The sequence below is a fragment of the Cetorhinus maximus genome, chromosome 5 (assembly GCF_964194155.1).
Source record: "Cetorhinus maximus chromosome 5, sCetMax3.hap1.1, whole genome shotgun sequence".
Lineage (NCBI taxonomy): Eukaryota > Metazoa > Chordata > Chondrichthyes > Lamniformes > Cetorhinidae > Cetorhinus > Cetorhinus maximus.
Genome location: NC_135883.1, coordinates 126873938 through 126897152, shown reverse-complemented (window position 1 = coordinate 126897152; position 23215 = coordinate 126873938). Strand labels below are relative to the sequence as shown.

Below are 23215 nucleotides of genomic sequence, written 5' to 3'. Positions count from 1 at the left end.
TTACACAGTGTTCAGCAGCTGGAAGGACCCCTAGCCAGCTCTATTAAAAGGGATCATAAACTACTGATATAAATACCTAGTTCATGGTTCATAGTAATACTTTAGAGGTGATTTTTAGCTCTGGGAAGATTAAAGTTTAACTGTAGAAAATGGGATAAATGAAAGTAAAGCAGCTTGAAGGCCATTACACTTAAAAGGTTGGGCCATGTTGACTTAAAGGGTTAACAGAGAAGTAACATCATAAAACAGAAGGTGGGCTTACTTAGCTGGAGAATTGGAAGAGGTGTCTACGCTGCTTGCAAAGAAATGTTTTGTTTTTGGAGTTAGAGCTACAATTAATTTAAAAGCATTCAGTGAGCCCTGGAAGGTAATGTTGTCATGGAGATGGGTGGAGCTTAAGAAAGTTCTAGGGTTTTAATTTACCACAGATAAGGGGGAGTGTGTGTTCTGCAGCGGGTAAAAAGGCCATACTGAAAAGGTACTGCTGTTCACAGGCTCCAGGCAGTAAAAAGTGTTGCTGTTAGCTGGCTCTTTGTAGTTGGGGCTCAGGAGAAGTCCCAGGAACTGTTTGATAGCTCTGTGCAGTTAGGGCTCAGGAGAAGTCTAGGGGAGTTGAGAAGATGGCAGAAGGTTACTGACTCTGTGTTGTTAATGGTTAGGGTTCAAAAGAATCCCTGGGAGCTATTTATAACTTGGTGTAGCTGTTGAGATTGGAGTTTGGTGAAATTTAGGGGCAGTGTCAGCCCAGTGAAGCAAGCCAACTATTAAAGAGCTGGAATTGTGCCAGTAAGTAGAGGCTGAAGTGCAAACTCAGAAATCCAGGGGAATGGAATCCTGCAAGATGAGATTGAAACCCTGTGAGGCATGTAGTCATTGAGGCAGTCTGAGTTGGAGCAGCACTGAGAGAATTCAGGGGCTTGATCTTTCAAGTGAGAAGTTTGGAGTCCCTTGTAGGGGAGACAGAGTTTCAATGAGATTGGCTGACTCATAGTGTTTACTGACATCTGGGTGGGTTACTGAAAAATCTGTGGGATCTGTCTTGGTTGCATTTGCTATTTATTGTACAGTTTGGTATGTTTGGCCACAGTTTGCTGTTAATTGGCATGCACCTCATATTAACCTTGAAGGTTATGTATAAGATGGATAATGTAAATTGTTTTATCTTTCTGACCTTGTATAGTAAAGTTTATTTTTGTTTGTTCAAAACCCGTGGAATCTTGTGGCTTTATTCACTTAGCAAGTGCCTTGAATCTCAAACTTTGTCTACTTTAAACAAAATGTTATTGGTCCCTAACTGGATCTTACCAAAATCTTGGGGGTCTGGTCTAGGATAATAGCACTATTCACAAGTTAGTAGTTACTTGATTTCTTCTGACTATGATTCTGCAAGCATTTGGTGCTTTCTATAGTTGTTTCAAATTGCAAAAGTCTACAAGGAGTGGTTAGCCAGTTTTGAAGGATTTTTTTGCTGATTTCAAGTCTTCCGCACAGAGTAGTTGATCCCAGACATGGTCACTATAGTAGGCGTTCTCCTTGGAATACTAAATGAACAGAGGCCATGCACAGCAGGACAAGCTGCTGGAAGAGTGAGGAGGAGGAAGAAGAAAGGAGGAGACCACTTAGACAACCCCTTTATGTTAGGGTTGTCCCTGAAGAGCTCATCCAAGTGTTGTATACCAGTAGCTGCAACCCTAATTCTTCATTCACCAACAGTCCCACACTTTACCTTTACTCTGTCACGGACTATCACAGCATCTGCCTGGCCACCGTGCAAAAATAAAACTCACCATAAAATAAACATTCCAAACTGAATTTATGAATGAAATCACACCATATTGCAAGCAATAGTCCACACACCATATTGCAAGCAATAGTCCACTAATCACCCTTGTGCACTCCCTTAACATCTATCATCGGTGTGCCTTTGCCTGTCCTAGTGCTCCGACAGAATGTTACCCCAATGGCTGCAACGTGGTTGGTGGAAGGTTGCTGACTTTCAGTGGGGAACACCTTGGCCTTAGAGGTTGACCTTGAACAGTTCTGGGCCTATAAGGCTGACTGCAGACTGCACCAGCTCAGCATGGGTGCAGCAGTCTGAGCTGGCTGGCTGACAGGCAACAGCAAAGGCACTAGCAGGTAATGACAGCATTGTGATTATGTCACTGGATTAATAATTCAGAGGCCTGGACCAATGTCTCACCATGCTAACTGTGGAATTTCAATTCAGTTAATAAATAAATCTGGAAAAGAAAGCTAACATTCGTACTGATGACCTTGTGAGTATGAGATGAGGAAGTAATGGCATATGAAAAGGAGGACTGAGGATGAGGATACTGTCATCTTCAATGGTTTCATTCCCCCTCTGCCCCTACCTGAGTTCTTCTGCTCCTGAACCCTTCATCGAAATCGTTGCTACTTCTAGACCTAACTATTCAAACCCACTCCTGGCTGGCATCTAACATTCTACCCTCAGTAAATTTGATTCATTCAAAACTTTGCTGCCTATGTCCTAACTCACACCTAATCCCATTCACCCACCACCCCTGTGCTTGCTAATCGACTCAGGCCTCTGGTTAAACAATGCCTCAATCTTAAAATTATCATCCCTGTTTTCAAATCCATGTATGGCCTGGTTCTTCCTTATCTCTGTAGTCGCCTTCAGCCCAATGACCCTCCAAGATATTTGCATTACTCTAATCCTAGCCTCTTGCACATACTTGATTTTAATTGATCCACCATTGCTGGCTGTGCCTTCAGTTACCAAGGCCCTAATCTCTAGAATTCCACCCCTAAACCTTTTTATTCTCTACCTTTTACCTCCTTCAAGACCAAGTTTTCGGTCATCTGCCCTAATATTTCCTTATGTGGTTTGTGCCATATTTTATTTTATAATGCTTCTGTGAAGCGCCTTGGGACATTTTATTACATTAAAGGTGCAACATAACTACAAGTTGTTGTTGTTATTCGGCCACAGTTTCGGCAATGGCTGTTCCAGTAATGGTCAGCACCTCTCCTCCATAGGTGTTAGGACATGCAGGCCTGCTTGCCTCCTTCCAGTTAGCTCCTGCACCACTTTGTCCTGTATGAGGAGTGAATTGTGTCAGCGAGTGTTGGAAAATATTTGGCTGAGTTGGTGTCGTAGTTGAATAGTGTCTGCAGTACATGAGATGTGGGTATGAGACTTGTAACAGTGCTAAGTGTGTGAAGGTGAGGTGAAGCATATGAGTGTCATAAATGAGGGCTGACATTGATAATATTGGAACAAAAACAAAAATACCTGGAAAAACTCAGCAGGTCTGACAGCATCTGCGGAGAGGGATACAATTGATGTTTCGAGTCCATAAGACCCTTCATCAGAACTAAGACATAGAGAAATGAGATGAAATATAAGCTGGTAGAAGAGGGTGGGTGGTATTTCATCTCATTTCTATATGTCTTAGTTCTGATGAAAGGTCATACGGACTCGAAATGTCAACTGTATCCCTCTCCGCAGATGCTGTCAGACCTACTGAGTTTTTCCAGGTATTTTTGTTTTTGTTCTAGATTTCCAGCATCCGCAGTATTTTGCTTTTATCTTATTGATAATATTGGTATGTGGGTGTTACGACCCCGGATGAGTTTCCCCCAATTTGTTATGATCCCGGATGAGGTACCCCAAATTGTTATACTCCCAGTTGAGAAGGAATGAACTGGCTCCCTTTCTTCATTAAACCCACTTGGTTGGTCGCAACAAGATTAATTTAAAAAGGATCCCTTCCCTTGTGGACAACTTTTCCCAGTTCAAATGTATTTATGTTTTAAAAGGAGCCAATTTTATCAGACTGTCTTGAGCTAAAGAGTGAGTTTATTAGTAACTAAAATGTGAGAAAAAAATAATAAAAATGCAACACACATACACAGATTAGAAATGAGAAGTGAGTCCAGAAATAAAAGTTAAAAAGATATACGAATCAGTCTTTGGCTGGTTCATGAGGAGTAGATGATGAAATGCTGCGGCCGTTAAGTTAGATGATTTCGGTAGAGTTGACTTTGGGCAGTTGAACAGTGGGTTTGGAGATTCTCGGTTCTGCAGGTTAGCTGAAAGAAGTTGTCCTGTTTCCTTTTTGACTGTGGCTTGGCTGGACTTGTGACTTGCTTCCAACAATCAGAGAGAGAGGACTTTTTTACCTGCAAGCGCAAGAATGCCTAGTTGATGTTCTTCACCTGTGACCTTCACAGCACACACCCTCACACACCAGGCCTGGAACACCAAGACCAGCACACAGAGACCATGGTTACAGTTGGTTTTTAACCCCTTTACTTGTGTATTCCTAGAGGGGAAAAAACAAATATGTCTATCGTCCAGAAACTGTTTTTTTCATTTCACATCATGTCCACAGTCTGAGATATAACTCACAGGAGATGGTTTCTGCTGAGATGGTAATCAGCCTTCATTATCTCTGTTCAGTTTTTGCATTGCATCTTTTCCTTTGAAGTGTCTCTCTCTGAAGTAGGCCTTGACACCCTTTTAGGTGCAACATTCCATTCTCTGGACCAGTTGGTCAAGTGTAATCCACATAGGAATTTTCCAGCAAGTAGTTACTTTGCAGTCTCAGCCAGCTTTTTCTTGTATGTCCCTTCTTAAAAAAAACACATCCTACTTAAAAGTTCATATGTTCATAAGTAATTCAAGGCTATGATCTGTGGTCATGACTGGATGTGTGGTGAGTTGAGCAGTATCTAAGACTAATGGTGCAGTTGGTGGGATTTGGCATTTGATGATGCATTCTCTAACTTTAATCACTTCTGTGAGATTGTTGAACTTCTTGCATCACTGCATCCAAGTCCTCGGAGCTTGACTCCTGGTATTGACCTTCACTGTTATCTATTCCAACTGCCTTTTGAGTGTGTGTCTGGAGAGCCTCCTGGTAGCCTGTGGGTACAGGGCATCTCTTCTACTTTCCACCAATGCCACCAAAGCCTCCAGTGCAGCTGGAGCTGCCATGGCGAAAAACCCAGGTGCAACCCACACCTGCTGTGCCATTCTGTTCATCTCCCCTTTGCCCCAATATTTTCTACTCTATATAATGTCCTGCCGGGTGTTGACATAGGTATGACAGGTATTACTAATACAATGCCTATTAGCATATTACTATTCACTATACATTCAACATTCATTCTATATACACATGTTAAACCTCAGAGCTGGCAAGCGGTCAAGTCATGATTCTTGTGTTGTGAGAGATTCAATAAATGCTCATTAGTTACCCATAAAGGGACTACCCCTTCATTAATCGGTCTTAAATTTTCTCGGGCTTGTTCCAGTGCCCAAGATCGATAGGTGCTGCATACATCATTTCTGCTCGCTTCGTCTGAAATATCTTTCCCTATTTCAATTAATTTATTGATAGTCCCCGCATGACTTTCGAGCACGGTAGCCAGGCTTTGGATTAACCAATGATGTCCCTATATTAAATGTCGTAGTGGCATCATTTATCAGGCTGCACTTAACGCGGTTCCCTCCCAAGCCTGACTGCATCTCGCCATTGAACTGAACTGCTTCAGTCATCAATTGGCACGTCAGAACTGTATAGAGTGCTTGGTAGTGGGTTGAGGACCACTGGGGCAGGACGACACCGGATACATTCAAGACTATGGGTACCAGCTCATGGTGTACATTATCATACAAAACTTCTGATTAACCAGTACCAAACCATTCGCCGGTCCGGGATGCATATTCGGACAAGATGGGTCAGTTTTGGTGGTTTGGGGCATCAATTATCTCTACTCGGACTGTGAAAGTAGAGGTGGGAGGTGGCTGGGTAGTGGCGGACCTCACATGCCCAATCTGAAGCAAACTCTTACTACAATTCGAAAGCACTTGTTCTCCTACTGTTACATTTATCATTCCCCGTTGCGTGTCGCATTCGGCACTGTCAGTGCTGTACCCAAGTTCCTCCTGCGGTGCGGGATGAGCAGTGATGATCCCTGACCTTGTTGCCAGTACTGATACGCCAACGACCAGGATCTGTGGAGACATTAACATCGGCTCTCGTTCTCATATCTACAAGTGCGCATGTATCACCTATCATAATTACCTCGTATGGTCCATGTCTGTTCGCTCCGAGCTCACCCTGACCATCACCTTATTCCCCACTTGGGGGGGTTCGTTGTTGCTCTTTGGATTTGACTGTTTCCATATCCTTAATCAGCTGTCAGTCTCTAACTTCCTCTCTCAACTGTAAATGCCTACTTAATTCCCTTACATTGTCCTGTATTTTTCCTTTCAGTGGCCCTACACCTCCTACTATAATGCCTTCAGGTAATTGCATGGCCCTTCCTGTTATCAGTTCAATGCGGTGAACCTGGTAGTCCTATTTGGTGTAGCCCTAAGGCGCATCAGAATGCTGGACAATACTGTGGCCCAGCTGTTGCCTGTCTCCTAAATTGCTTAGGCTATAGATGTTTTTAAAGTTCAGTTCATCATTTCCACCATCCCTGGACTCTGGGGGTGGTAAGGAATATGGAATTTCTGTTTAATCTCCATAAGATTACACACTTCTTTAATGACTCTCCCTGTGAAATGAGTTCCCTGTTCTGAATCCATCTGGGTAGGCATCCCCACTCCTTCCAGTTTACTCTCTCCTGCTGCTGTGTCATACCATTTTACACATGCAACAGCTACTATCTTATCTTGTCCAGGTTGCCTGGAGAGACTTTAAAATAAATAAAATATTCTCATAACAGTTTTAAAAAAATAGAAATCAGTATTGACATGTTTTTGCTTCCTTATCTTCTTCTCAAACATTTTATTGTCTCAAAAGTAACCCACTAAATTGTGTCTGACCCTTTTCTTTTAGAATTATCCCAGATTCATTAACTCGGCCAAAAATTGGATTTCTGCCAAACTTTGTCAAGGTCTTGAGCTTAGCTTCATATTTTGGGAACAGACTTTACAAATACAAAAGCTTGCAGCATTTGAATTGGTGCCAATTGTTGTCAAACCTTTTAAAATGAAAGTTCCCTTTTGAGAACTTTATCAAGAACCAAACCTCAAATTTTTAAACTTTGTAAGAACTGTAATTTACACTATCAAAATTAAAAGAACCTCTTTGTCATGTGTAATGATTTGTATCCAAGTTATAATTTCCGTATGTTTATCGACACATTCTTTATCTTAGTTAGCATCCTCGTTATTCAAAGTAACCTGTTAATTACACTGCACTTTACATCTCAAGATTGTCCCAAATTCAAATTCCAGTGCTTTTGGAAAGCAGATTTCCTTTAATATTTAATTCATCTCTTCATAAGAAACCCCTTTTTATCCATTGGAACCACCTAGACCTTGTGTTTGTGTCTTTTGGTTTTCCTAGAATCTTTCTGAATTTCAAGTAATTTTTTTTCCTCAGAATTTTAGAATACTAACTCGTATGTATTAATCCCAATCAGTTTGGAAGCTGATGATAAGGGTTATTCCCTACTAGTCTGCAAGGGGGTGGTACAAGGGTTGGTTCATCTCAAACAAAGGCAAGCCCTGCTTTATCTTTACACTACCTTCAAATTACGATTTTTGCCAGAAATCTCAACTCAAACCTTATACTCAAAACTTTGGAATGTTTGAGTATACTTTCCCTTTAATCTAATAAGGGGCTTTTGACTCTAAAGTGCTCAACTACACACAAAAAAGACAATTCAGGGAAGAAAACACATTAAAGCTCACATACAAATGCTTCATTGCACACAAACAAACACATAGATAAAGGTATGTATCGATACTCCTATAATATTGAACTTAACTCTAAACGAAGCTTCAAGTACCAGTGGGGGGAATAAAGGGATCTTGAAGGCTCCACCTATAGGGACCTTCAAACTGACGAAAGCTCACATTTTCTCTGCTGCTGCTTGTCAATTGCTCATTAACCCCCTAGGGGTACCCTCTCTCTCTCTTCAGCACAAACAGCTCTTGTAACTTAGATCAATTCATTTTTTTTTAAGTTACAGAAAATTCAGTAGCGGACTACCTACCTCCCTTAAAACATATTATAAACGCTCAATTCTGTCCCGATTAAAAGTTCCATCTGGTGGGAAGCTCTCTCCTTTACCTTGAGTCAATTTAACCCAATCTGAAACATATTGGACAATTTCAGGACCGTAATGGACATACATATAAGCACTTGGGGTTCCCTTCAAAGGGGGAACCTGGGGTTTCTTTGATGCTATATTTCCCATTTTTATTTAATAATATACACAAAAATACACACAGAAACTAAATCTTCAACTCCAGGGGACTCAAATCCCTGGGTATACTACTATTACTTTTCAACTTCAAGGGACTTGAACCCCTGGGTATACTACTACTGCTTTTCAACTCCAGGGGACTTGAATCCCTGGGTATACTACTACTACTTTTCAACTCCAGGGGACTCGAACCCCTGGGTATACTACTACTACTTTTCAACTCCAGGGGACTCGAACGCCTGGGTATACTACTACTGCTTTTCATCTCCAGGGGACTCGAACCCCTGGATATACTACTACTACTTTTCAACTCCGGGGACTCAAACCCCGAGTACACTAAATTACTGGCCAGACTAATCTCCTAAATACTTAAATAGATGACTTACCCTGAGAGTCAGCTACAGGCAGGCGAAAGCAGATCGCAGGTCAACGAACCCCAGAAGCCCAAATGGGGTTGCCGCGGACTGAGGAGTCCTTGAACTGTGAGGTCCTAATGCTGGCGTCCGTGACGCAACCCCAGGGGTTAGTCATCTCGATGGAACCTCCAAGAAACTGTCGGAGATTAATCACACCAAGGCATCATTAATACATAGAAACCCCATTTATTACTTGTGCACAAGGGAGAACAATACAGCGAGAGCTATTGCACTGTCTCAAAGCAGAATACACAAACACTTGCTTAAAAGCATTTTACAACCAATCAGTAAATTTTTCACATCTCAGTCCGCTTATTTGCATACGTCAACTGACCAATCCATGTTTTAGTTAATTTCCATTCCCACCACAACAGGTGCGGTGCCTACGCACTTGGTTATCACAATTTTGATTACATTCGGCCTGAGAAAGAACAACATGGAATGTCTCAGGGCTCATCCTACAACAGTGGTCAGACAAGATGGTATTGTTCTTCAAGGTTGCAGTATTTTTCTCTTAGGCCTAGGCATTTAATTCAATTTCTCAAGGCCACCACAGCTTCAGCCTTATCTTTTCCACCGATATGCTGGACTCCTCCATCATTGAGGATGGGGATACTTGTGGAGCCTCCTCCTCCAGTGAGCTGTTTGATTGTCCACCACCATTCACGGCTGGATGTGGCAGGACTGCAGAGTTTAGATCTGATCTTTTGGTTGTGCGGTCACTTAGCTCTGATTCTCACTTGATGCTTATGCTGTTTGGCATGCAAGCAGTCCTGTGTTATAGCTTCACCAGGTTGACACATCATTTTTAGATAAGTCTGGTGCTGCTCCTGGTATGCCCACCTGCACACTTCATTGAACCAGGGTTGATCCCTTGGCTTGATGGTAATGGTAGAGTGGGGGATATGCTGGGCCATGAGGTTAGATTGTGTTGGAGTACAATTCTGCTGCTGCCCTACAGCGCCTCCTGGATGTCCAGTTGTGAGCTGTTAGATCTGTTTGAAATCTATCCCATTTAGCACGCTGGTAGCGTCACACAACAAAATGGAGTAAATCCTGAATGTGAAGTCTCCACAACGACTGTGCGACGGTCACTCCTACCAACACTGTCATGGACAGATGCATCTGTGGCAGGCAGGTTGGTGAGGATGAGATCAAGTATGTTTTTCCCTCTTGTTGGTTCCCTCACCACCTGCTGCAGACCCAGCCTAGCAGCAATGTCATTTAGGACTCCGCCAGCTCGATCAGTAGTGGTGGTACCGAGCCACTCTTGGTGATGGACATTGAAGTCCCCCACTCAGAGTCCATTCTGCGCCCTTGCCACCTTCAGTGCTCCCTCCAAGTGATGTTCAACATGGAGGAGCACTGATTCGTCAGCTGAGGGCGGGCAGCACATGGTAATCAGCAGGAGGTTTTCTTGTCCATGTTTGACCTTCATGGGGTCCAGAGTTGATGTTGATAACTCCCTGGGCAACTCTCTCCTAACTGTATACCACTGTGCCACCACCTGTGCTGGTTGGACAGGACATACTGAGGGATGGCAATGGTGGTGTCTGGGACAGTATTTGTTAGGCATGGTTCTGTGAGGAAGACTATGTCAGGCTGTTGCAGTAGCCCCCAGATGTTAGTAAGGTGGAATTTGCAGATTTGACAGGTTGCGATTGCCCTTGTTGTTTCCAGTGCCTTAGGTCGATGCCTGGTGGTCCGTCCGGTTTCATTCCTTTTTTGAGACTTTGTAGTGGTTTGTCACAACTGAGTGGCTTGCTAGGCCATTTCAGAGGGCATTTAAGAGTCAGCCACATTGCTGTGGCTCTGGAGTCACATGTAGGCCAGACCAGGTAAGGATGACAGATTTCCTTCCCTCAAGTGTACCAGATGGGTTTTTATAACAATCGACAAGGGTCATCATCGAACCTCTAACTACAGATTTTTATTGAATTCAAATTCCACCATCTGCAGTGGTGGAATTTGAACACAGGTACCCAGAGCATTACCCTGGGTCTCTGGATTACGGGTGCAGCGACAATACCACTATGCCATCGCCTCCCCTATATGCTTTTTAGCTCCTCATGTTTTCCCATGACTCCATATTGATTCTTCAAGGAGTCTTTCAAGGCCGCAACTTCTTTACGTGCCTTTTCTGCCTGCTGGTTTGCCTGGCTGTACATCTGGTTGAGTTTTCCCAACTCCAACTTTGATTTGCCAACTGTGGAACTGAGAGTCATTATTTCCTCCTGGTACCTTTGTATTGTCTCTGAAATTTGTTTATTCAGGTCTTGAACAGCTTGGTTCATTGAAGACTTCAGTTTATTGTGCGTTTTCAGAGGCATATACTCAGCTTGAATCTTATGTTTCAAATCTTCCAGTCCAGCTTTGATGTGACCATTTTCCTGTAAAACAGCTTCATTTGCTTTTTGCCCGTTTTGCTTCTTTTGAGTTACCTCAGATAGCTTTCCTTCATTCATAGCCATCTGCTCACTCTAAACTGCCACCTGTGCCCCTTGCTCGGGGGTTGTTTGGCTCCTCTCTGTGGAATTTTCTGTCACCCCTCGCTCTGGAGTCTTTTGTTGCCCTCTCTCTGGGGTCTTTCGTGGCCTTCTCTCCAAAATCTACTTTTTCCCTCTCTCTGGCGTCTTTTGTTGCCCTTGGCACTTTATTGGCAATTGACCTCTCTCTCTGGGGTCTCTTGTTGCCCTCAGTGGAGTTGCCTTCTCTCTCTGGGATCTCTTGTTGGCCTCAGTGGAGTTGTCCTCACTCTCTGGGGTCTCTTCCAATTTTCCGTCCATGGCTCTTTTCTTGTAGTTACAGCTTTAAATTGTGTTGCCTCTTTAAGAATTTGAGTGCAGTAACTTTTTTTTACGCTCAGGCTGTAGTTGCAAGGATACAGTTAGCTTCCCTCTTTTTTAGAGATTTGTTGCTGGGAGATTTTTGACTCAACTTTGAAAGAAAAGCTTTGCTGGTGTATTTCGCATTAAATGTATCAAAGCAGGTGCAGAGTGTTCCAGGTTTTGGTACTGTCCTGTATTGTACTGGGCTGTAAGCTTGAATCTGCTCTCCTTAGTTTCCATTGAGAGTGCTTTTAAAACTAAGATTTCAGCATTTGGTCCATGCAAGAAGACAGGGACCCAACTGAAAAGGGTTCCCTTTCTCAGGAGCTCTGCAGGATCTTTTCTTTTTTTCTTACAGATTTCTCTGCATGTTTCTCTAGTTAACTCTGCTAGCCTTTTTTTCCTGCAGATTTTTTTTAAACCTTTGTTTTTTACTTGCAGCTCTCTTTCAGCTACCCTCTGGAAGTTCCTGTGACCACGGCCTATTCTAAAATGTAAGTAGTTACTTTTTTTGCATTTTTGCTCACCATCTCATGAACTGTGTCACTCAGGTTCTTGCAATTTTCTGTCATGGACTTTCAGTCACTCTGGTGGATTCCTCATTCCCAAGTCTGTAGTGAAGTTTCTTCAATTGCTTCTTCAATTTTTCTTCTTAGTGCATAGCTGTCTAGTCCGATGTCAGCTGCTTTTAGTTTTTCATACCTTGGGTTCATGCATTTAGCTGCCACCTTTCATATCACCGCAGATCACCATGGCAGATTATGGTCCTATCTCGGATGTGATATCTTTTAGGAGCTCCTACTTCTGCCAACCATGTTGTACTATGCTGATAGTGCTGATACCCCACCGCTGCCAATGATGTTGCATTATGGTATGCAGTGGTCTCTCAACAATGGGATGTTGAGACTTGCATATTTAAACATGAACTGTTTATTGTTAGACTTTAACTATTTACAGGTCCCAGGTTACTCTCATGCAGGATGCTGTTACCTCCATGCAGACTGGTTCCAGCGTGTTCTTTCTAGACTGTTCTCTCGGTCTATTACCATGTGACTCTATACATCATACTGTAGGTGGTGCTATTCTCCAGTCCCACATGAACCCTTGCTCTGCCCAGCACCTTTACAGTACAATGGCATCCAGGCATATCATACAACAGACAAAAAGATCTGAGTGGCTGAAGACTAAAAGGTCTGAGTTTTTTTGTGATAAAGAATCGTGTAATTATAGCACTTCTTATGACCTGTTGTGGAATGCAAATGCTTCTAGGCCATTTCAAATGGGTGGAGTTATTTGACTTCAAGTGGGTAGAAATATTCGTTTTCCCTTCTATTGCTATCAAGATTGTGGACCAATGCATTTGTATCAAATCACCAAAGTGACCTCAGCATTTCAGCATTCAATGCAGTTAGTGCATGTAATCCAGGATGAAGTCCATACTAACAATAGAACATGACCTTGCTGGATTATGTACATGCGAAGAGAAGCAAAGGATAGCGGCAGTGCTTTGCAAACTATTTTCCAATGTGACCCTATTTTATTCATCACCACCTTCTCAAGGACAATTCGAGGTGGGCAACAAAGGCTGGCCTTGCCAGTGATGCCATGTCCCATGAACGATATAACTTTTGAAAATTAATGTGACCTCATACATTCTGGCTGCGCTTTTCCTATATTACAATAGTAAAGCACTTCATTGGCTATAGACGCTTTGAAATGCCCAGTGGTGAAAAGCGTCATATAAAAGCAAGTTTTTTTTTAACTTAGTCATGGGTTAAGTGTATGTATGTGAAATTTGAAGATTATTGTTCAGATGCATTGCAGGCCCTCACTCTGACTACCATTTCACCTTGATCATACTGCAGGATGCCAGCTGCTGACTTACTCACCCGCTGCGGAACTACAGCAACCCGAATGCACCGCGGCAAAAAAAATCTGCCGCAACCTGGTTGGTGGCGCGCGACGATGACGACAGAAAAGCCGTCAACCAATGGGTTTGCGCTCGTGCGGTGACGGTGGAAGGAGGTGAAAGATGGCGGCGATGTTGCTGGTGCGAGCGGCGGTTTGTCGGAGTGGCGGGAGGCTGGCGCGAACGGCAGTGATGTCAATAGCCCAACGGTCCATGGCGCATTTCACCTTCGTGCCGGACCCTGAGCCCAACCCTGCACAGTATGGTGAGGGCGGCGAGGCGGGAGGGAGCAAGCCCTGCGGTGGGGTTAGAGGACATTACTCTGTATCGAATCAATGACATGGTTATAGGGTTCAGGTCTCAACTTAGGGAGACAGTGCATTATGATGAAAGTTCATTGACAAGAAACGATATCTCTGTTTCTCTCTCCATGAGTGATGCCAGACCTGCTGAGTGTTTCCAACATTTTCTGTTTTAATGCACACTGCTTAAACTCTGGCTTGAACTGGCTTAAACCCTCCCCCTCCATTGACAATATGGTCCCCGAATGCTGCTGAAAAGCTTCAATATTCAAGTTCTGTACTACCAAGAAACTGTTAATATGGTCCCTGTTACAGGTTGTTGTTTGGTGCTCTACCCAGCCTTCCTTCCCCTTGATGTGCAACCCTGATGATTATACTGTGATAGGAACCTTCAAGCTCAAAGTGCTAAACAGCTAATGCTTACTATGTAAATATTGTAATGTCAGGGAATACAGCAGCAATCTGTTCACAGTAAAGTCCCACAAACAGCAGTGAGCTACACTTTGATTTTGGAGGTGTTGAGCTCCCCTTTGCTTCAGTAAGTGCCACACAACCTGCTGTCTGTCACACAATATGCTGCCTGAGAGGGCAGATGAGACCTTGGTTTAATATCTCATCCCAAAAAAACCACCCCTGACTGGAGCATTTCTTCAGTATTGCAGTGAAGTGCCAGTCCAGATTCTGTACTCCAGTTTCTGGAGTGGTCCTTGAACCCACAATCTTTTATATCAGAGGTGAGATTCCTACCTGCTAAGTCAAGGGTTAGCACAGTGCGGTTTGTGTGCCGGCAGTGTGACTGGACATGACCTTCTCCATATGTCAGAAACAAGAGGAGTGTAGGGAACAGAGTATACTTTTGTAGGTCTCATGAAGACATTTGGCACTGTCAGCAGGCAGGACTCTACAAGATTTTGGCTGTCCACCAAAGCTCCTCAGCCTCATCTGCTCCTCTGTTACAACTTGCACTGCACATGCACAATTTGATGGCTCCACTTCCAACTGCATCAGATTGAAGAATGGAGTGAAACAGGATTGTGTCCTACCTCCTACACTTTTTCTCCATGCTCCTGACCTTGTCTTATCTGCAAAAATGGAAGGAGTCTATTTGCACACTAGGTCAGATGGCAAGCTCTACACTCTATCAAGAATGAAAGCAACGATAAAAACACATTGTGTCCTGATCAGAGAACTTGTGTACACTGATGATACTGTGCTAATTAGGCGCACACAAACTCTGCTACAAGGACTCATGGACAGCCTCTCCCATGCCTGTAATTTGTTCTCTCTGACTATAAACACCAAGATAAAAGGCTAATGGAATGCTATCCTTTATTATGAGAAGGATTGAACATAAAAGTAAGGATGTTATGCTTTGGTATACAGGGTATTGGTGAGACCACACCTGGAATAATGTGTGCAGTTTTGGTCTCCTTATTTAAGGAAGGATGTAAATGCATTGGAGGTGGCTCAAAGGAGGTTTACTAGATTGATACCTGGAATTGTGGAATACCTGGGTTGTCTTATGAGGAAAAGTTGGACAGACTGGGCCTGTTTCCACTGGAGTTTAGAAGAGTGAGGGGTGATTTGATTCAAGTATACAAGATCCTGAATGGCCTTGACAAGGTAAACATTGAAAGGATGTTTCCTCTTGTGAGTCCAGAACTAGGGGGCACTGTTTTAAAATTACGCGTTGCTCTTTAAGGACAGAGTTGAGGAGAAATTTTTTCTCTGAGGGTTGTGCAACTTTGGAACTCTGCCTCAGGAGGTGGTGGAGGTGGGGTCATTGAATATTTTTAAGGCAGAGGTAGATAGATTCTTGTTAGGCAAGGGAATCAAAGGTTATTGGGGTTAGATGGGAATGTTGAAATTGAAACACAAGAAGATCAGCCATGATCTGATTGAATGGCGGAGCAGGCTCCAGAGGCCGAATGGTCTACTCCTGTTCCTATTTCTTATGAAAACTGTGGTCATGGGACAAGGTGTTGCATCTCTGCTGCTGACCCCACTAAATAATGTCTCACTGGAAGTGGTTAGCAAAGTTGGATCCATGGTGACACAGAATCTGTCCTTTGATGCAGAACTTGCTAATTACACATAGGAAAAGAAGTTACCATTTTTAGCCCGAAACATGCCTGGAATAAATCAGCTGACCCTTGGGCCTTAAACCACCAGCTTGGACCTATGATCTCAGCACCTCGTATGGCTGTGAAACATGGACAGCTGAAGCTATTGAGAAAATAAGCTCAATAATTTCCATCTTTGCTGTCTGTGGTGCATTATGGGTATATCCTAGCAGGACAAAATCACGAATGCAGCAGTCCTCTCAAAGGCAGAGCTCCCAAGTTTGTTAGTACTCATCAAACAGAGGTTGGCTCGGACATATCCGCAGGATGGAAGACGGTTACATATGCAAAGACTTTCTGTATGGTGAGGTAGCGGGAGCCAGACGGCCAGTGGGATGCCTGAAGCTCTGCTTCAATGATGCTTGCAAGGGTGACATGAAAGCCCTAGAGATCAATTACCTCACCTGGAGGTCACTAGCTGACGACAGAGGAAAATGATGACAACTCCTCTGGGCTGGCATGTACCACAACGATGACCTGTGGCTACAGTGTCTTGGCAACAGACGCCAATGCTGAAAACAGCAATCCACAACGACACTTGGTAGCTTCACGTGCGGCACCTGTGGCAGAACCTGCGTCTCAAGGATTGGCCTCTTCAGTCATCAGCAAAGTGGCTCCATATGAAGAAACTGCATCTGAAATGATTGTTAACTGCGTGTCCATCATCTTTTGTAGATGGAAGGATGCTGTTGCTGATGAAGCCAAGGCTAATAACTGATATCTGGAGTGGGTTACTTTGCTGTAATTAAAGCCATTAGATTGAATACATATGTTTTCAAATCAGTGAGGTGTCGAAACTCCTCACACACAAATATGCCTTTGAGTTTTCAAAGTACTTAGTTAGCACCACACACAGCCATTCCAATGCTCTCCTTACCATCCTCAACTCCATAAGCTTCAGTTCTTCCAAAGCTTTGCCTATATTGTACCCTGTACCAAGTCCAGGTCACTTATTATCTCTGTCATGCTGACCTCCATTGCCTCCTAATTTCCCAAAGTGTCAAATTTAAAATTCTTATCCTTGTGTTTAAATTCCTTCATGATCTTTCTCCTCCCTATTTTCACGATCTCCTCCAGCCTTATAGCGCCCAGATTCCATATTCGTCTGACTGTAGCCTCTTGTGTATTTCACCTAACTTTATTCTATCACTGACGGTAAAACCAAATTTTATGCTCTGGAGTTCCCTCCCCTTTCCTTGTTATCACAAGCTGGGGCAAACAGCAGTACAGCATTAGTTGAGATATTGCTGCCATGCCAGTTGCAGCGAATGAAAATTGTAATTGTTACCATTATGCAGTATTGTGCATCAATGTATTACACATCCCTATTCTAAAGTGTTAGATGCTAGCTTAGATTTGAAAGTTTTTTTTGACATCTTTCCTCTTCCCAACCAAGTGACTGGAGAAGAAAGAACAAAACTGCAGCAATAATTCGATTCTGGACTTGTATCTCAGATGTAAAGGAGTTGAGACATACTATGAACCATGTGAAGAAGTAGACTGGTGCCAGGTGTACTTGTGTTTAGAATTTGACTTTGTCTGAAAATTAGGTAAAAGTGGTTGGTGGTGACTTTGAAATATCTCCAAACTTTTTTGCTTTATTTTCCTTTTTTTTATTTCTTCCTTCTCTCCTCCCTCTAGGAGATTTTAATTTCAGCTTATGTTGAACATTGACATGGGATTCCGAATGATGCAGCAGTTGGTCATAACTGTATGTCTTGTTTTTGTAATTATATAAAAGTACCAATACTCGAAAGGGATTGTGTAAACACTTTGTGGGTTCATTTATTTAAACTAGGCACATGAGAACGTATATACATGAATAGAAAGCTTGAAGATACCGGTAGCAGAGCTGTGTGTGCTGTGTACTGTTCACAGGCCAAAACTGTGATTGGATCACATGACACCCTTCTCTTCTAGTGATGGCATTCTCTATCCCTTCAAGACATATTACAACACTGGGAATGTAACATCGTAATGTGCAAATCCAGCAAGTCCTTAAAAATACAGCAGGTTCTACCTTTTCATGCACCGAATTTGCTGGTTAATTTGTTGTGAATGCGCTATGACTTTCCCAGCAAAACTTGGGCCATTATGTCTTGTATGTGCCAGATATGATGTGTTGTTACAAATGCAAAACTATCTTAAAATTATGAGTTTAAAACTGATTAGCGCTTTCCAGTCTTCAAAGTTCCTCATCAAACAATAATTGAACTCTGAGTGATCTCTTGTTTACGTGAAGCAATTAAACTTTGTGACATTAAAGAGATCGGCTAATGGAAACTTTGTATAACAAATTTCATTCATTGTTCAAAAGTTACATTTTGTGAAAAATAAATTTGTCTTTTGTAGCTTGACATTATCAACAAACAAAATGATTAATGTTGTCGTCGTTGGCTGTCTGTTGATTCGAGGATGAGTCTACTCAGGATTGTGAGTTTCTGCCATGGGTCTTCATGTGACTGAACAGGCTGTGTCTTAACCCACAGATCTTTGGGTACATGGGGTAGGATGTGCTACGAGGTAGTGGGATCTGGAGTGTGGGATCTGGAGTGTGGGATTTGCTTCCTTCTCTGCTGCTTCTCTGCCTCATGATTAAGGTGTTTGGACTCAACATGTGACACAGCGTGATGGGCAAGATGTTGCCAATTAGATAGATTGGTTGCAAGCTCCTCATAGTCATTAACATCAATGCTGATGAGATGTTTTTACTCAAGGACATTCGTTGACAAATCAAAAGCTTTCACATCAGCTCAATGATCTATTAAGAGCTTTTAAAGTATTAATTGAATTTAGAAACCATTTACCAGATATGGAAATGAATGAAGTGCTTTTATTAACTAGACTTTATGCGTCAGGATAATGAAAGATTATTTTTAAAAATGGATCCGTGGACAAAGTAATCAAAGATCATTATTCAATGCTGGAAAACAGAAGGACTTTAATTTTATGAAATGACTTTGTAATGAGAAAATATTGTCTGTATTTTTTTTTAAAGGTCCAACTCAGAAGATGAACCTTTTTCAATCTATTACAAGTGGCTTGGACAATGTTTTGGCGAAAGATCCAACTGCAAGTATGTAACTTCATTTTATTGTCATTTTTGGGTGGGAACGGGGTTCTGGTAAAAGATGGAAGTGAAAGGAGGAAATGTTCACAGAACCTTATATGCCTACCCCATGCTTTTTAATTCCTTTTCAGTGGCTCATGCATTAATGGAATTTTGGCATTGCCTCTGACACATATAGTGTGGTGTTCCAGGGCATTACATTACTGTCTTTAATCTTGGTGATATCTTTGTCTTTAAACTGAGCCCTTGGGGGTTTGGTATTTTAGTTTAATTTGAGACCTGACCCATTTTGTGTAAGTTGTAAAAGCCCGTTATAAAATATTATTTACTTATTTTTATTTCTTACTTTTCCTGTCATGTCACCTTTGGACAAGAATTGATAGTGTTGGCCACGTTGAAGGCCAACTGTTACCAGAAAGTAAATCCAGTAGGAAGCTTCAATTCTTAGGAAAAGAATAAACCATAATATTTAACATATCATATTTCATTCTTATGTTTTCTGTTAATTTATATGCAGGTTTTCCTCAAAGTAACATCAGAAATCTGGATGCCACTAATGCAGATGAAAATGGATTAATTTTGAAGTTGGACAGTATTTTATTCATTCATGGGATGTGGGCATCGCTGACTAGGCCAGCATTTATTGCCCATCCCTAATTGCCCTTGAGAAGGTGGTGGTGAGCTGTTTTCTTGAACCTTTGCAGTCCATGTGATGTAGGTACATCCACGGTGCTGTTAGGGAGGGTGTTCCAGGATTTTGAACCAGCGACTGTGAAAGAACGGCGATATATTTCCAAGTCAGGATGGTGGGCGACTTGGAGGGGAGGTTCCAGGTGGTGGTATTCCCATGCGCCTGCTGCTCTTGGTAGTGTTCATGGGTTTGGAAGGTTCTGTCTAAGGAGCCTTGATGAGTTCTTGCAGTGCATCTTGTGTATGGTACACACTGCTGCCACTGTGCATCAGAGGTGAAGGGGTGGCAATCAAACAGGCTGATATGTCCTGAATGGTGTCAAGCTTCTTGAGTGTTGCTGGAGCTGCACTCATCCAGCCAAGTGGAGAGTATTCCATCACACTCCTGACTTGGGCCTTGTAGACGGTGTACAGGCTTTGGGGAGTCAGGGGGTGAGTTACTTGCCACAGGATTCCTAGTCTCTGACTTGCCCTCATAGGCACAGTATTTATATGGCTAGTTCAATTCAGATTCTGGTCAACATTACCCCCACGATGTTGATACTGGGGTATTCAGCGATGGTAATGTCATTGAATGTCAAGGGGAAATGGTTGGATTCTCTCTTGTTGGAGATGGTTGTTGTCTGGCATTTGTGTGGCGCACCTGTTAGTTGCCACATGTCAGCCGAAGCCTGGATATTGTCCAAGTCTTGCTGCATTTGGACATGGACTGCTTCAGTATCTGAGGAGTTTCGAATGGTGCTGAACATTGTGCAATCATCAGCGAACATCCCCACTTCTGACCTTATGATGAAAGGAAGGTCATTGATGAAGCAGCTGAAGATGATTAGGCCTAGGAGACTACCCTGAAGAGCTCCTGCAGTGATGTCCTGGTATTGCGATGATTCACCTCCAACAACCGCAACCATCATCCTTTGTGCTAGGCATGACTCCAACCAGTGGAGAGTTTCCCCCTGATTCCCATTGACTCCAGTTTTGCTGGGGCTCCTTGATGCCACACTCATTCAAATGTCACCTTGATGTCAAGGGCAGTCACTCTCATCACACCTCTAGAGTTCAGCTCTTTTGTCCATGTTTGAACCAAGGCTGTAATGGGGTCAGGAGCTGAGTGACCCCAGCGGAACCCAAACTGAGCGTCAGTGAGCAGGTTATTGCTGAGCAAATGCCTCTTGATTGCACTGTTGATGAAACCTTTTATCGCTTTACTGATGATCGAGGGTAGACTGATGGGGCGGTAATTGGCTGGGTTAGATTTGTCCTTGTATGCAGGACATACCTTGGCAATTTTCCACATTGCCGGGGAGATGCCAGTGTTGTAGCTGTACTGGAACAGCTTGGCTTGGAGCCCGGCAAGTTCTGGAGCACGCATCTTCAGTACCATTGCTGGAATATTATCAGGGCCCATAGCCTTTGCAGCACCCAGTGCCTTCAGCCGATTCTTGATATCACGCAGAATTAATTGAATTGCTGAAGATTGGCATCTGTAATGCTGGGGACCTCAGGAGGAGGCTGGGATGGATCATCCACTCAGCACTTCTGGCTGAGGATTGTTGCTAATGCTTCAGCTTTATCTTTATCTGAATACAAAGTTGACTGCATTAATGTGTCCTGTTTCTTGAAACAAATAGTACTGCTGACAAGCTCACTGCATTCTTCTGGTATTACTGGAAAAACTGGCTTGTCAGGGTATAAATTACCTCTAATTCTCTATTCCATAGCTGTCTGTTGTCTTCAGCAAATTCTTTAGTTTGTTTCTTATCCTTATTTACAGCTGTGACATTTTCACCATTTCGTTTTTGTATTCAAACCTTAAGAATACACTTAAAATTGTGGTTCCAAATTTGCTGTCAAAGTTATGCTGTGGTTTATATGTCTCTTTGCCACCTGTGTTCAAATGGTGCAGCAATTTCACATGACGGGCAGAGGCTTGGTTAACGTGAATATCCAGAAGTTGCCATCTGAATAGCGCAACTTCACTCTTAGCTTCACGAAAATAGCAGCTGCCTGTCTCATTGAATCGTGGTGTTGCTTTATTTGTGTGGAGGAAATGAATGAAATAAGCCACATGAAATTAAGTCTTGTAATTTCAAGTCTAAGTACAGTTTTAACAACGTGATAGCTGTTAATTACTGCAAATCACCCTCTGGTGCAGAAAAGTTAACTTACAAGTATGAAGTGTCATTGTTTCAGGTTTTAAATGTTGGATAGTTTATTGTTACAACCAAGTGAGAGGTGGCAAACTGGCTGTCCTCTATTCAACTTCGGTTGGACACAACAATCACAGAATCTTAACGGCACAGAAGGGGGACATTCGGGCCATCGTGTCTACACTGGCTCTCCAAATGACCATTATGACCTAGTGCCATTGCCCTGCCTTTTCCCCATTCCCCTGCACATTGTTTCTATTCAAATAATCATCTAATGCCCTCTTGAATACCTCGATTGAACCTGCCTCCACCACACTTCCAGGCATTGCATTCCAGACCCAAACCAATCGTTATGTGAAAAAGTTTTTTCTCACATCACACTGGCTTCTTTTGCAAATCACTTTAAATCTGTGCCCTCTCGTTCTTGATCCTTTTACAAGCGGGAGCAGCTTCTCCCTATCTACTCTGTCCAGCCCCCTCATGATTTTGAACATCTCTATCAAATCTCCTGTTAGCGGCCTTCTCTCCAAGGAGAACAGTCCCAACCTCTCTAACCTATCTTTGTAACTGAAGTTTCTCATCCCTGGAACCATTCTTGTAAACCTCTTCTGCACTCTCTCCAGTGTGTTCACATCCTTCCTATAATGTGGCGCCCACAACTGTACACAATACTCCAGCTGAGGTCTAACGAGTGTTTTATATGAATTCAGCATAACCTCCTTGCTCTTGTACCCAATGCCCCTATTAATAAATCCCAGAATATTATATGCTTTATTAGCTGCTCACTCTACCTGTCCTGCCACTTTCAATGATCTATGCACATATACATCCAGGTCTTTCTTTTGCACCCCCTTCAAAATTTCATCCCTTATATTATCTGTTCACGTTCTTCCTACCAAAGTGCATCACCTCACACTTCTCCACATTGAACTTCATCTGCCACATATCTGCCCACTCCATCAACTTGTCTATGTCCTTTTGAACTTCTACACTGTCCTCGTAGTTTACAACACTCCCAAACTTCTTTTAACCCGCAAACCATGAAATTGCCCCCTGTACCAAGACCTAGTTCATTAATAGCAGGAAAAGCAAGGGTCCCAATACTGACCCCTGGGGAACTCCACTACTAACCTTCCTCTAGCATGAAAAGTATCCATTGACCATTGCCCTCTGCCTCCTATTTTTCAGCCAATTTTGTATACATGTTGCTACTGTCTCTTTTATTCCATGAGCAATAACTTTTTTCACAAGTCTGTTGTGTGGCACTGTATCAAGTGCCTTTTGAAAGTCCATGTACGCCACATCAACAGCATTACCCTCATCGACCTTTTCTGTTACCTGTTCAAAAAATTCCAAGTTAGTTAAACACGATTTCCAATTAGAAATCCATGCTGGCTCTTCCTTATCAACCCATATTTTTCCATGTGACTACTAATTCTATCCCGAATAATCGTTTCTAGAATGCTGCCCCCAAAGGTTTAAGTTTCTTCTCATGAGGATATGCCTTTTCCAA

At 42.7% G+C, this 23215-nt stretch overlaps 1 protein-coding gene across 3 annotated transcripts in view; it reads left to right on the top strand.

Annotated features, from left to right (window-relative positions):
• Window positions 1-13453: 13453 nt before the first annotated feature.
• The window catches only part of bckdhb (branched chain keto acid dehydrogenase E1 subunit beta), a 370867-nt gene continuing 361105 nt past the window's right edge, over window positions 13454-23215 (top strand). For 2 of the 3 annotated variants that reach the window (XR_013576645.1, XM_078542455.1), the window contains exons 1-2: window positions 13454-13635; window positions 18794-18871. Coding sequence is in view for 2 of the 3 variants with exons in the window: in XM_078542455.1 (XP_078398581.1) it covers window positions 13494-13635; window positions 18794-18871 (220 nt within the window). In the remaining variant the exon portion in view is untranslated. The remainder of the gene's footprint in view (window positions 13636-18793; window positions 18872-23215) is intronic. The other variant, XM_078542456.1, reaches the window with a different exon arrangement.